General features: G+C 34.4%; 1 protein-coding gene across 1 annotated transcript; it reads left to right on the forward strand.

Annotated features, from left to right (window-relative positions):
- Positions 1–2,641: 2,641 nt before the first annotated feature.
- Positions 2,642–14,780, forward strand: LOC147286640 (notchless protein homolog). Its single transcript, XM_086240409.1, has 13 exons — positions 2,642–2,999; positions 3,276–3,357; positions 3,496–3,585; positions 4,539–4,664; positions 5,186–5,313; positions 6,157–6,356; positions 6,769–6,832; positions 8,622–8,732; positions 9,909–10,046; positions 11,845–11,987; positions 12,069–12,121; positions 12,686–12,744; positions 13,901–14,780. Exons 1-13 carry the CDS (start codon positions 2,853–2,855, stop codon positions 13,982–13,984), a joined length of 1,425 nt encoding a protein of 474 aa, XP_086096535.1. The 5' UTR covers positions 2,642–2,852; the 3' UTR covers positions 13,985–14,780.
- The last annotated feature ends 1,051 nt before the right edge of the window (positions 14,781–15,831 follow it).

The raw sequence follows: 15,831 nt of genomic DNA on the forward strand, positions 1-15,831 counted from the left end.
TCCCCACTCCTTGTTCTTATCAATGGAATCAACATTGTCATCTTTACACCTTGAGTATTAAACCACCACACCTTTTTATTATGCGCCTCCACCTTTTGCCACTTTTAAATATTTCTTCCTTTTTTTGGTCAAGAGATATTTCTTCTTTATTATGTATGTGATTGAGTTGGAATTGAAACCAAATTGACCAAAAGGGAAATTAAAAAAGAAGAATGTTCTTTTCATCCTTCACTAACCGACATGAGTATCATCCTCAAGCTGGTTATTTATTTTTCCCAAGCTTCCATTTTAGAAACTGAAGCTTTTGGATTTTGGTTTAAAATAAGTTTCAAGAAGCAAATTTAGCAGCAACTTTCATGGCTTCGAAAGAATTTGGGTGAATCAATTGTATTCCGACCACCCTATTTCAAAATTCTAACTTTACCCTTAAAACAAAAAATTTTAATTTTATTCGTCGGGTCATTCGACAGTTATCTGCTGAACATTGGTGGATTATTCGGTGGATAACTACCGAATGGAAATGAAAAAGGCATTCGACAGTTATTTGTCGAAATATTTGTATTTATTCGACACTTATCTGCTGAACATTAATGGATGTTTCGGTAGATGACCACCGAATGGATCTGGATAATTTTATCATATTTTTGCAATAAAGGGTAAAATAAGAAAAAAGTTAAAAAAAATATATTAGAGTGGTTAACTCAGCAGTTAAGGATGGTTTGCATCGCCTCACTCATTTATTGCTTGTTTTTTGGCATATGAAACTGACTATCATTCATGTGGCTACTGGCAACGGACTTATAGATGGTATTTTAAAATTGTTGATTGTTTAGGGAAAAAAGAAGACTAGATTGGTCAATAATGGTTGAATAGTGAATTACAACTTACAAGTTCCAGTTTGATGACTGCAATTTGGACTCCTATCTTCTTATTGTCAAACAACTTAGCAACCCTAATGCGCCAAACCCAATAAACCATAATGAATGAAGGATTGATGCCAAAGGCACTGAGGTTGTAAAAGATTGCCCCACAAGAGAATCTCCAAGGAAATTAATCTCCCCAAACATATGACAAACGTTGGAAGAATTAAATTGAGTTAGAAGATGGGAAAATTCTACAATACAACCGCCCCACTCCAAGGTTTCGATCTTTTTTCTACCAAGGTTAGATTTAAATGCAATTATATGTCATAAGTGACCGTACTATAGTTCTCCAAAAAATGACAAATATTATGAATAATGAGTTAGAATTTCTATAAGGCATGACAGAGTTAGTGACGCTAAATAACCAATTAGGAAATACTTGAGGCCACTCTGAGGTGGAACTCCATGTCCACCCATTGGGTCACATAGAACCATTACAACCTTACACTTACAATTAAACTTTTCTATTTTTGGAGGAATAATACTTGCTTCAGACTCTGGTTGACCTTCTCACAATGCATGTTCATTTTAGTCTTTTCATTCAATTTATGAATTAATTTTTCATTTATTTAGAATGAAAAAGACTAAAATGGACATGCTCAGATACATTTGTGAAATATGAGTTCCTCCAGGCAAATATGATCCTTTTTTGAGCCAAACATTTAGCAAAATAAATATATAAAATATGGATGACCTCCACTTCCTATGGTAGATCATCTCCCTCCATTGCCACCCCCTCCCTCCTCCGGCTGTGCTACCCTCTCTATGCTCTCTTTCACCGGAGATTCCAGCCAAAATTCGATGAAGACCACCACCAATCTCTTCCTCTCTCTCCCCTTTACAACCACGTGCCAACCATTTTCACTATAAACCATAGTATGCAGCAAATCGAACCTCCAAAGTCTATTTTCCAGCTAATTTTTGTATTCTCCGGCCACCTCTGATTGCCATTCGAGACAAGATTGGTCTCATTTTCTTTGTATTTTCAAACTCTAAGACCTACCTTTTAGTCGAGCTCAACCCTCCCACAAAAGGGAAGTGTCACTAGAGAGAGAGAGAGAGAGAGAGAGAGAGAGAAAGAGAGAGAGGATGAGTTTTGCATTTCTTTTCTTAGTCAATTCTATTTGTGTTGTCGTTGAAGTATGATGCTACTCCGACCTCACTTAGATCCCATCGGGCTTGGGATGGGACATGCTTATCTACCAATTGGAAAATCTGAGCAGCGATAGTGTTTTCGTCCAATTTTTGAGGGATTAATGTCATTTTGCTTCCCAGATTATTACACATGTATCAATTTATTCTTCAGATTTCTAATTTAGAAAATTAAGGACTCTGAATTTTTCAATTTTGTCAATTAAGGTTATTGTGTCAATTTATACATTTTTTATCTAAAATATCGAGATGATCAACCAAAATTTAGCAAGAAATAAAAGAGGAAAAATGATGCATGAGAAAAAAATGATAAGATCTAATTGGAAGGGACTATTTTGCCCTCAAAAATTTGGATAAAAAATGTGTAAATTGACAAAAGAACCTCAATTGGCAAAATTGAAAAAATTAGAGTCCTTAATTTTCCAAATTAGAAGTCTGAGGAGCAAACTGATACAACTGTAATAGTCTGGGGAGCAAAATAGTATTAATCCTAATTTTTTATTAAATACTTACGTGTTTTTGCTGATTGAATTTTTTAATGATGTGGAGTGCCACGTGGAGATGACAAAATTAACCCTCCACGTACACACATGGCCTCTCCATCCAAATCTCCATACAACCTCAAGCGTAAAACCCTCAAAATCTCATACCTTAAAAGGCTTAAACCCTAAAACCCTCGTCCCCAATTTTGAAACGCAGAGAGCCCATAAGAAAACTCTAACCACTAAAATCTCAATTGCACAGACATCAATTCTTGAAATTGAGACTTCTGAAGCGATGACTATGGAGGTGGAAGTGGCGGGGAAGAGCGTGATGTGTCTTCTGACGGACCCAGAAGGGAATCCATTAGGAAATTCCATGTACCTTCCTCAGAACACTGGTCCGCAGCACCTTCAACAAATCGTCAATCAGCTCCTTAACAATGTATGCACATTTCTAGTTCTTTCTTATAAAATTTTGTCTCTTTACTGTTTTGTTTGGTTGCTGGGAGATTTGGATATTGAATTTACTCTTATGAAACTTAGTTAACCTTCTGTATTACACCCTAGCATCCAATGGAAGCAAACCCTTCCCCTCAGAAAATTTGAATTCTTGATAAATAGGAGCAATATTTATCTTTCTATTTATGGATCCTGCTTTATTTGTTGTGTTTTTCCATGCTCATATAAGTAATGATGTCTGCATTCTCGGTTCGTTCAGGAGGAGAAGCTGCCTTATGCTTTCTATATATCCGATGAGGAACTTCTTGAGTCGCTTGGCAAATATTCAGAGAAGAAAAAAAGTTAGTTAAATCATTACGGAATATTAGTTACCCTTTCAGCTGCCGTGATTATGTTTATCTTAAACTATTTTAGCAACTGAAAGATTATAGTTGCTGTTTTTTTATTTCATACTCTTTTCTGGTGAAAAACCTTGGCAGTTTCTGTGGAGAAGGTACTCAAAATAGTTTATCAACCACAAGCTGTTTTTCGAATTCGTCCCGTCCATCGTTGCTCGGCAACAATTGCTGGTATGGATGCTTCTCTCATATCCCAGCCCTGCTTCTTTTTTATTTTTTATTTTTTGCCCCATTCTGATTTAACAGCAAGGGAAGGATCTGAGGGATATGCATAGGTGAAACTTGAAAGTAGTAGTAATAGATGCTTAAAAAATGGAAGAATGATCAGAAAATTTAGATGAAATTAGAATGCTGGAATCACTTTGGTAGGGTCTAGGAATCACTCACAGATAAGAATAAGGACTCACACCTTTAGAATTGTGAATCACAAACATTAAGTTTATGTCATTTTACTATACAGCGTATATTTCAGGGATCAAAAGTATAGTTTGCCCTATTCTTACTTATTGATGTGGTTTCTATGCTATATGCTGTGGTGGTATGATTATAGGCATGGCTGCATCACATGTATATCTCCAAATGTGTTAGATAAGATGCTGTAGGTTATTATTGAGGGTTGCTTTTAAACTCATCCTTTTTCTTTTAAAAAAATTTAATAGGGTTTAGGTTTCTTATAAAATATTATTGAGGATTGCTTGTCTTTAACCAAATGTTGATATGATGGTATGATCAAACCCTCAAAGTTGTGAAATTGAAGTTAACAAAAGACTTTTATTTATAATCTATCTAGGGTACTACATCCTCCTTACACATTATTTTGCTCTAACTTATAAAAGATGGAATATAGTCATTCTGTTTCCTATCGTAAGGAAAAAAAAAACATATAAATGCATGGAAGGATAACATTGAGTGATTATTATTCCTTTTTTGTTTTTTTTTTTTAAAATCAATAAAGCAATCTGAACCCAATCATTTTTTAGGCTTAGAGGGGGCCCACTTAATTATTTCATGTGGTCAACCTTTCTCTGGATTGACTCACTAAATGTCATTTCTTTTTTAGTACTATGCAGTTTTGAATTATATTGATTAATTCTTGAATCCATGGTGTTGTCTTATTACTGCAGGTCACACAGAAGCTGTACTTTCAGTTGCTTTTAGTCCGGATGGTCGACAGTTGGCGAGTGGTTCTGGTGATACCACTGTCCGACTATGGGACCTTAATACTCAGACACCAATGTACACATGTACAGGTTTGGAACCTGAGTTTCATATCACATTCCTAGTCTGTATACCTTTTAAACATTACATCTATGTTTGTAGTTTGTACACTAGAAAAAATAATATAAAAATAATAGAAAATTCCTGTACCAAAAGAAAGAAGGAAATTACAGATAATTTGGGTATTTGAGAACATTTTTTCTGGATTACTATAGTGACTAGAGATAGATACTGCAATTACTTATTTTAATTTTAAGGTTTGGTCACATAGACTATATGAGAAATTTTACATCCTATGGTTTCTTATGGTAAGCGCACACTTATGCTTGCTGTGGTGTGCTGCATCCTAAGTGAGAAGAAATTTCTCTCTTTCTCTCTTTTTTTCTTTTTGAACTTTTTTCCTTTGGTGATTCATATTTAATTTTACTTTACTATAACTTTTAAGTTTGTGTTTCTTTTTTAAAAAAGAAAACTTTTAAGTTAAGAGGGTAGTCACTCCCCATCTTTATTGCCTTTCTATTATTTGCATAACAGTAGTCCTTCTTTTGCTCAGGACATAAGAATTGGGTTCTTTGTATTGCATGGTCACCTGATGGTAAGCATCTTGTTAGTGGGAGCAAGGCTGGAGAACTTCAATGTTGGGATCCACAGACAGGGAAGCCATCAGGCAATCCACTTATTGTAAAGTCTCTATACTTAAACCACTAATCATTGCTAAAATTCTAAGTTGATTGTTACGTTTTGTAATTAGTTGTTTTTGAAGCATATGGGAAGCAGCCTCTTCTACCTTGGAGGATCTGGGCAGATGGGGCTCATGGAAATTTATTATATGCTAAAAAGCTTAATTCATTGGACATGTGTCTTTCCTGTTTGTCTGTGCATGTTTTCAAGTAATGAGTTCCCAATCCCATAAAAAAAAAAGCAATGAGTTCCCAATATTTTATTTTTGATAGGTAATAAGTTCCCAATATTATATTGTAATTAATGTGAATTTTGACACCTTTATGACATGAAAGTTAACTTCTTGTAGGTACCCCACAAATTTGGGAGTTGATCCCTTTGTTTTATTTTTCTTTAAATAAATTGAATATTTCAACAATTACTTATTTAAGTATGTCTAAGTGAAATTTAATATTTTGAATAAACGTGTGTGTGTGATTTAGGTAGACCTTCTGGTTTCTGTAGTGAATTTTATTTTCTTTTCACAAGCATATTTGCAGCTGTGTTTGTCTTAGGATGATTGATCAGCAAAAGTGGATTGCTCGACTTTGCATTTAATTCAAAACTCAAAACTCAAAATGTCCTTTGTTTATAATTTGCAAGAATTTATTTCTTTGACAAAGGTAAACATTTTGGTTGTAAGCGTGGTGCCCATTTAGACTTTATCAAGAAAGATTTTGGTTATGTGAGAAACAACCGAAAAAAGGAGCGTGTTCCAAAAAAAAACCTTTTCCTCGAAATTACTGGAAATATGTGTTCTTGGATTTTTTTTTTATGAAATCTTGTTTCGTTCATGTGTGTTAGGGCCACAAGAAATGGATTACTGGAATCTCTTGGGAGCCAGCCCACTTGAACGCTCCATGCCGACGCTTTGTAAGTGCTAGCAAAGATGGCGATGCACGCATATGGGACGTTACGTTGAGGAAAAGCGTTATATGTCTTAGTGGTCACACACTTGCTGTAACTTGTGTAAAATGGGGTGGAGATGGTGTTATATATACAGGGTATACTTTTTTCTTAGTTTTTGCAATAATGAAACATTCGTTAGTTATGTTCAACATGTTTTTGTGAATTATACAAGCAAACCTTTTGGATGGTCACAAGGCTAATCAATTTAAATGCCCCACTTACCTTGACATCCAATTTACACCACGTTCCCATATGTTGAAAGAAGATCCTCAAATTGTCTGTAATTCTAGACCTTGTCAATAGCCTTCTTGTAAGGCCTTGCTACTCAGAAAAAAAGAAAAATGATTGGATGAGTCCATTGAAGAGATGATTGAATTTGTTCATTTGAAAAAGATTCTTGGATCAATAATTTTCAGCAATACTAGTAGCTTTTCTTGTTTGAAATACATTATTGAGCTGAAGTTTGCTACAGATTTATAACTAATATCTCCATCTCTACTGTCACAGCTCCCAGGATTGTACAATCAAAGTCTGGGAGACTACACAGGGGAAGCTAATTCGTGAATTGAAGGTAATGGCAAAAAAAAAAATGCATCTTTAGAGCCATGGCTAGTGCAGTAACCCTGATTTTTGCATCATTGCTCGCTGCTTTTATAAATATGTAATTTTGTTATGTGATCTCTTTTTTTCCTCTCCAGTTAGTAGTTTGGTGTTCATGTCAATAAAACTCTTTAATATTATTCTTGTGGTGTGTAGAGAACTTATAAAAGCTTTTAGTTTACTTCATGAATAATTTTCTATATTGAAAGCGGCTTTAGATACTCCTCACCTTCAGGCTTCAACATCCAACCATGTATTGATCTAGAAAATTGGTAAAGTGTATCTAGCAGAGGGTATTTTTGTCTTTTGACCATGGCATCCTATGTCAAATTATACAGTATCCAAAGTAGCACAGTTTAATGTACCTTGATAAAATGCAAGTGTAGAGTTAATTAAATTAAACACGACAACTCTATTGAATTTTTCCCTTTTAACTTTTTTCCCCTTGAATCTTTTCCCCTCGAATGTTTTCTCCTCAAACTTTTTCCCCCTTATAAAATCTTTGGTAATTGAATGCTAGCAGGATCCTTTTTCCTTCTATCTTCTTGATTAATTGCTTACAAAATGCTTGGGGCTGGTGACTAGGTTTTTGTGTTTTTTTTGTTGAGCAAATTACAACAATGATCCCTGAACTTTACCCTTAGTGTCACTTTGGTCCACAAACTTGTTTTTTGAATTCTATAGTCCGCGAACTTTCACTTGTGTATCACTTAAGTCCATTATGTCAATTTCATCCTTTCTTTCTTTCATTTTTAGTCACTTGTCAAGCATGTGAGCTCCTTTTGAAAGGTAAAAATGGTTACCCACCTCCTCTTTCTTCCCCCAATGTAATTAAATTTGACAAAAAATTTTAGATGGAATTGATGAAATGAACTAAAGCGATATACAGGTGAAAGTACGTGGACTATATAATTCAAAAATTAAGTTCGTTGACCAAAGTGATACTTGAGGTAAAGTTCGAGGACCATTGCTATTGTTCTCTCTGTTTTTGTTCTTCAATACCCTTTTATTTGCTCATGGAAATTAAGTTATTTCTCTATGCTTTATCTTGATGGTGATTTCGGATGAGTTAATTTTGTTGTTGTATTCGATAGTGATAAGTGCCTTTGACTAAATTCTAGTGGTTTTCTTAAGGATTTCAACAATAATCTATTTCCCTCTACTATAATGGTATCAGTAATATTGATTTATTATATTTTAAATGCTATGTTGCATTTGCATCACTCTATTTTTCATAGAATAAAAGGGCTGCCTTTCCGGGCTAGCCCTGTATCATTAACCTCAATTTGGCATGTCAAAATAGTTTGCTGATTTTTTATATCTTTAAACGAGATTTTTTTTTATTTGGTTTTCGGCTGTGATAGTAAATCTACCTGCAGAACTGAATAAATTTCATTGAGTTTTATTGCTGCATTTTGTATGTTCACTCTGAAAAAGTAAAGTTTTTAGGCTGTTCAAATTCATGATGTTTGCTGGAATGGTTTTTTGGATTTCTTATATAAGGAATTGTTATCCGTATTAGCTGTTGTTTGTCTTCTCAACAATTATTAGATTCTCTAATTCTGGATCATGATTTTGAAATTCAATTATTCTTTTGTTTTCTTAAATCATTTTTGGTCAGAAGTATGTTTATCTCTTCTAATTTAATGCCTTGTCCATGAAATGGGCTTTGTGGAAATTCAATTGTTGATGCTGATGTATCTTCTTTACTATATTTTACATTTTCATGTCTTTGCATGTCTTATATTATATGGTTTTAGGGTCATGGGCATTGGGTTAACTCTCTTGCACTGAGTACTGAATATGTTCTTCGTACTGGAGCTTTTGATCACACCGGCAAGAAATATTCATCTCCAGAGGAAATGAAGAAGGTGATTGTTTATTTTATGGCTTCGTAGTTGAATTAGCCTTTTTAATTTATTCCCTTGTAGATGTCATTTACGTAGCATCACTTTTCTGATGGAACTATACATTAAATAGTCAAACATCAGACATCATCATCTTAACAGTAATATGAATTCTGAGGCATAAACATTACATTTTGTTTTGTCATGGTGATTTATTATAATCAATGCAAACATGTGTTTAATTTTCGTTGAACTTAATGTAGTCCCTTTGGACATAAACATATGACTTTGTCATGTAATTCTAGATCTCTGGATCATGTCTTTTTGGTTATTATTATTATTAGTTGTTTTTTTTTTTTCTTTCAACAGTTAAGTTGCGGATTTATGTATTGTTGCAACTGGTGTTTGGTTTTGGTGTAACTCAATCTTCAGTCTTGTCACATCCAAAAGAGTAATCTGGTTGGCTTCTTGCATGAGTGATAAAGCAGTGTTAATAGAGAAATATTTTAGATGCAATTTTCACTAGTCTTAAGGAAGCAGGTCTTCCACTTTGGCACTTGCTTAATTGTTTCCTGCACCCGTCCTCCCCTATAATAAGTCAAATCTATAAAGGGAATGCCTTGAGGCGTGTCACCCATTTATGGAAAGTATAAAAAAAATTTAAAATACGATGAAAATTCTATCACTACTGGTTTTTACTTTTATTATCTTTTCTTATGCCTTGTAGTTAAAGTTGGGGGAAGAAGAGAGACTTTTCTATGCAATTTTCTTTGAAAAATGGTTCCTTTGGATCTCCATTGTTGGATTCTTTTTTTCTATTGGGAACTACTAATTCTTGACTGTTGATTGGACAATTGTTAAGCTGGAATAGCATTGTTGAAGAGGCAGGCATTGTGGATTTTTAGGCTGCTAATTATTTCAAAACTCTAACATTAAGCTTGAATAAAATTTTTCTGAAGCTTTTAATTTGCATGCTTCTATTTCAATGGGTTGCGACATATCAAGTGTTATGATTAAGTTACAGTTAACTGATTAAGACGAAAATGTCTGCTGATATAATGCTCTTTCTCCACCTCTTTACTCCCTTTTATATTATTGTGTGGCGATAATCTATTGGTTCTTTTGGGAAGTACCTGCAAAACATTCTCCTCTTTTTCACCATGCGAGGAACTAATTATATTTTCACTTACTGACATATAGGCAGCTTTGGAAAGGTATAACAAAATGAAAGGCAATGCCCCTGAAAGATTGGTTTCTGGATCTGATGACTTTACTATGTTCCTATGGGAACCTTTTGTCAGCAAACACCCCAAAACTCGCATGACAGGCCATCAACAGGTAAAATAATTTTGTAATGCTATGTTCGGTTTTGATTGCAATCAAGTTGTTGATCATTGTTTAGTTGGAGTACAAAATTTACTTTACTTTTCCGATTTGTGTTTTTCTGTATCAGTGTGCTTATGAATTATTACTTAAAAAAATCTCATGATCTTATTTGTCTGCTGACTTATCCCATTCCTCTAATTTGGGAAGTTAGATTTTATCTTTAGGCTTCCTTTGACAATTACACCTTTTATGTTTGTAAATCATAATGGTTCAGCCTCCCAACTCTCTTGTGGTCAACATTATTATCCAATCATTGAAACTTAGCTGCTTGGGTTGTGAATTTGTGATTCCATCCTTTGAATAGACTTTAGAATGCAAGAACCCATCAATCTTTTATATTTGTTAGTGCATAGGTGTTCCTTGAGTCTTGATATTTTCTTTTTTTGATTAGAAACAAATTTTATTAAATCAGTCTTGATATTGAGTTAGCAACTAAAAGTTTCCTACTTTGAATTGTTGGCTTGTTTGGTAATAAAACCAATTGGTAGCCTTCATGATGGATTATCTTACAGTGATGGAAATAAAAATGGAAAGTTGTATACTGTCAACCTCAGTCATTTTATGGGCTTACTCGAACACCTAACTGGTTTTAATTTAGCAGTTGCAGCTTCTTTGGGTTATGATTATCCTCTTATGTTGGACTTCAAATCCATGAGTCCTGTGTGTGTTGTATTACTCCATGGCATGCATTCCTGTCATCTTTCACATCATATGCTATGAGAATTAATTTCTTGAACTATTATTAGCTTAGCGAATTCAGAGCTCTCCCCCCCCCTTCGATGTGAGGTAAATGTGATAACAAGAAACCTTTTTGGCTGAATTTTCAGAAAAATTTGTTTATATAAACAGTTTTCAGAAAATGGTAACACTACCCTTTGGGGCTGTGTAGTTTAATTGTCTGATTACAAAGAATAATCAGCCATTTGATGATAAAGTGGAGGAAGTGGATTTCATTTTGGGAACATTATATGTTTAGTTTCTCTTTGGGTTACGAATAATTCACCTTGATTGGGGTGTGGAGAGGGGAGGAGGGGGGGGGGGGGGGGGGGCGGCTTTGAGCTGAATGTTATCTAATTTTTACGTGATCTGAATGGATGTTTGATTTTGATGGACATCTTGCCCATCCTTCTTTTTTCTTTTTAACTCTTCAGGAAATGATACAACAAGGTTCTTCAACTTTATTTTTTCAATTTTAAAAAAGTGCAAACATACATTATAATGTTTATAGAATTTAAGCTCGTGTTCTGAAAACAATAGCAAGAACTTGTTTGGTAACATGTATTCACACTGTTTTCTGTTTTCCATGATTTTGGAACACAAACGGTTTTCACAATGAGGAACCAAAAAGGTCCTTTTATTTCTCATCACTTTATGCTGGCACTTAAACTATGTCATGCCAATTGCCAGAAGGTGGTGAGTCTATCTGTAATTGTGCAAGTTAATTCGGGTTCAATTCTCAGCCTGACCTTTTATTTCATAGTGGATGAACTAATCTGCAATTTTAGCTGCCAGTATATTTTAATCGTATGCACTATGCATGATGCATCTTCATTGCAGCGTCAGCTTTGAATCTAGACTCTTTATTGGTAAACATGTTTTGTAATAAGAGGATATATAAATATAGAGTTATGATGTTTGTTCTTTACAGGGTTTCATGTTTAATGATAAGGTGATACTTGAAATATAAAGTTGCTAATTTTTCATCATTTAAGCTTTATAATGGAAGTTTGAAAATGTTTCTCAACCACAGCTTGTAAACCACGTCTACTTTTCACCTGATGGACAATGGATAGCAAGTGCCTCATTTGATAGATCTGTCAAGTTATGGAATGGTACTACTGGAACATTTGTTGCAGCTTTCCGGGGCCACGTTGGCCCTGTTTACCAGATCAGGTCTGAATTGATTCTATTGTGTCTGTTTTTCTATTTGCTTATGTTGTATGGCTAATTGTTACATTGCATATTGCCTCACAGCTGGTCTGCAGACAGCAGGCTACTTTTAAGTGGCAGCAAAGATTCACTCTCAAGGTAAAACATTTACGGACAATGAAATTTTCTTTGTGGCGATAATGGTTCCTGACAATAGTGTTGTCATTGTTTGATTTCACATTACTTATGAAACATCGTGAAACGTAACATGGTGTAAATGTTGAAAAGAAATAATCAGCAATGAAATATTTGAAATGTGATTTCTTCATATTTATAATTCCATATGTCATGGAAAAGACTTGTCTCAAATCTTACTAGTGGTTTAAGTCTCAGTTCTTATGCTAAACTAGAAATGGAGTTTTCATCTGTATTGGCATCAAGAGAATTTAAGCTTGTATATCAAGCCAAGTATTGTTTTTTGATGACCTGCTCATGGCACACACACAATAATGAAAACCTTGGTCCTTATTTTCAGTTTCCTCATTATTGAGTTTATTCATCATGTATGAACTCGCAACTTTTGAGCATCTAAATTCAGATTCCTTACAGTTGTTTTGTTATATTGTTGACCTTGGTTGGGGTACTATGTTCTTTTTTCTAACGGTGGAAATTCTCGGGCTTGCATCCATGACCTATGACTGAAATTTGTTTTTTGATCACCTAGGTTTGGGATATCAGGACACGAACACTAAAACAAGACCTTCCAGGCCATGCAGATGAGGTATGTTTGCCCTTCTCTGTACAAGCAGTTGATATGCTACATTTATAAAGCTTGCCTTGTATCAAGGATGGAAATTTTGGTATCAACATGAAAATTGCGGCACTCCAGTTTACAGAAATACCAATATCAGTGACCATCAATGGAAATGATAGATACTTGCTTAAAAACATGGAAACTTCAAATGAAACTTTAAGAAATGTTAAATTAATCATCAATGCATCTATTAAACCATTAAACGTCATAAAATAGTGCAAAAATAATAAAATCTGACATAGGATTAATAGAGTTCACACTGATGACAAGTATGATTTTGAAATTTTAATATTAGATCTCTGTAAACTACTACGATGTTTAGGTTAAGTTGCCAAACACGATTTTTACGAAGTAAAGTTATGGTAGTCCTTTTATTGGTTCTGTCAAGTCCATTTGTGGATGACCCTCAGGAGGTGTATGTGCTAGGTCTAAGTGTAAATAAACTAAACCTAAAGGGGGTGTCTGTGTAATCAACTCTTACAAGAAATAAGAGTTATTGAATCATGCTTGGAGGATGGAAACTTGGTCATACAGAGAGAGTCCAAAACAGATACCCATAACAAACTATAGGAGGACATTAACAAATCAATTGACTTGTCCTCACGTAAAGCAAGGCTAAAGGATTTATTGAAGTCTTCTACTTCTACTCAAATGCTTTTAGATATTGCATGAATTAAACTATCCCATGCATACATGAGAAGCCTGCACATGTAACTGCTCTTTCTTTACCTATCTTGAATATTCCAAAAACACAAGTAGAGACAATTTCTGTTGCTTTGAGCCTTCGAGGACTCCAGATTTCTACATGTCTGATGCCCTTTATTATATTCATTCCATTTCTCAATATTCAATATTATGCCTTGAAGCGGACTCGAACCTCAACGGGAAATGCCACAATGTAGGAAGACACCAACAAAATAGATACCTGTATCCAAACTATACCCTCACTTTAAGCAACTTTAAGAGAACTTTTCAACTCCTATTTCTACTCAAATGTTTTTTGGGTATTGTTTTAATTAAACTACCCCATGCATATGGGACAAGCTCTAAACATGTAACATATATGTCCTCTTTATATTAACATCTTTTAGCCTATTTTTGAATTTGATTTTATTTTTGGAAGGTTTATGCTGTTGATTGGAGTCCAGATGGTGAGAAGGTAGTTTCTGGTGGTAAGGATAGAGTTTTGAAGTTATGGATGGGCTAGCCTAATCGTGGCAGACAAAAGTACGGGCAACTAGATAACTGAAAGGTCATTTGGTGGTGGTAATTGAGCATCGGAGTGCTTGGTAAGATATAAATTCAGGTACACTGTACAAAGGGAAATGAACAAGAATTGGGAATTTAAGAATCAGTCACAAGGGTGGTTGACTGGAAAAGCTCCCAAGTCGAGTTTTTTGATCCATTGGGGTGAAAGCGTTCTGCAAGCTGTCTGAGGTGGAACAGAAAGGAACTGACTTGCGAGTCTGGGTGTTAAATTTTATTATTTAGGGACCTGTTTGGTTCAGGTTTTGGAAGCTTGGGAATGAGAAAGTAATTCCCATGTTTGGTAAGTACAAGCATGAGAAATCATTTTCTGGCTCTTGGGAATCTGGAGGAAAATGAATCCTTCATTTCAGCTTGGGTTTGGTTTTCTCTTCCAATGGGAAAGCATTAATGATGCTTTTTTAAGACTATTTTACCCCATTTTATTTCTTACTCTTGCAGGAACCAAATATGAGAATGGAAATAAAATGGTATTTTCTTTTCTTCTGGTTTACTTTTCCAGCATGATGAGAATGTTACATTCCATGCCCCTGAAAAATGCATAGGAAATTATTTCTCAAGAATTCAATTATGCGATCCAAACAAGCCCTTAGAGTCATGCCTTTTATCTTAACCGATCAAATTTTGAATAAGTTGGAAGTCAGGAAAGGCTTTTCAATAGTTTTCAATTATAATTAAGAAAGACATATATTCGTTCATTAGATTTAAGGGCTGGACGGCTAATATTGTTACCGGTCCAAAATTTTGAGTTGCAGGACAAAATTGCCACTGCTGCATTGGTCTTTGCTGTAGGGAGATGCATTTGCCTCTGCGAGAAATGCATCTACCATTTTGTCATTCCACTAACTTATTAAGAATAACCTTTATTAGTGATTTGGTACTAGTATTTAATTTACTATATAGTCAATGCCACCTTTAATTTAAAAAGGAAAAAAATAACTTTTATTTTGTGGCATTTGGTCAGAAGTTGTAATATGAAAATTAAAATAATTAATAAAAACCAATGCATGCAATTTCTTTTGCATATTTTTTGTGATGTTAAACCAGTTATTGGTGGTCTTACAAATCCTGAAATTGCTTCGATGGTCTTTTGCTCCTATATATCCGTAGTTTACAGTTTTGCTTTCGATATATGATGGCTTTGCCTCATTATAAATTTGGGAAACCCAAAAAGCAAAAACTATGGGACCTAATCTGGCAAAAATAATTCATTATGAGAGAGATTACAATAGTAGACTCACCAATGGTCTTACGCGAGGCCTTCGACACTCTTTCTAGTCTAACACAGTTGGACTCTTCCGAGAGTTAATTGCTAATGCCCAATTAATAATCTTTCGACTAGGAACACTAAGAAACCCAAGTATAAGGAAACACAAGTCTCAAAGACAAACTCATTACCCCATCATGCTCCTCACTTGGATTCCATAGACTTACTCAGGTAATGATACAACATATATCAACATGAATAATACTTTTTCCCATTAATGTATAACCGAAATATAATATCACAAAGACTACATCATCTGAATTGGCTATAGGGCATATTTCTATAATTTTTGCCAAAACTCTTATGAAAATTTGCCTTATAGGCCAACCACGCTATAGGCAAATTTTGCTAGCATGTAAATTCCCCATAATAATCTTCTTTTTGTATAAATCCATTATAAAAATTGTCTTTAAGAAAGAAATTCGAAAACCAACAAATTTCTTACTAAAAAATACAATAGGTTATTTAGTAACAAGGTTTTCCTTATTAAACATGACAGGCTAGCTATTTTCTTTTAAATT

This window comes from Dryas octopetala, chromosome 4 (genome assembly GCF_963921425.1).
Source record: "Dryas octopetala chromosome 4, drDryOcto1.1, whole genome shotgun sequence".
NCBI lineage: Eukaryota > Viridiplantae > Streptophyta > Magnoliopsida > Rosales > Rosaceae > Dryas > Dryas octopetala.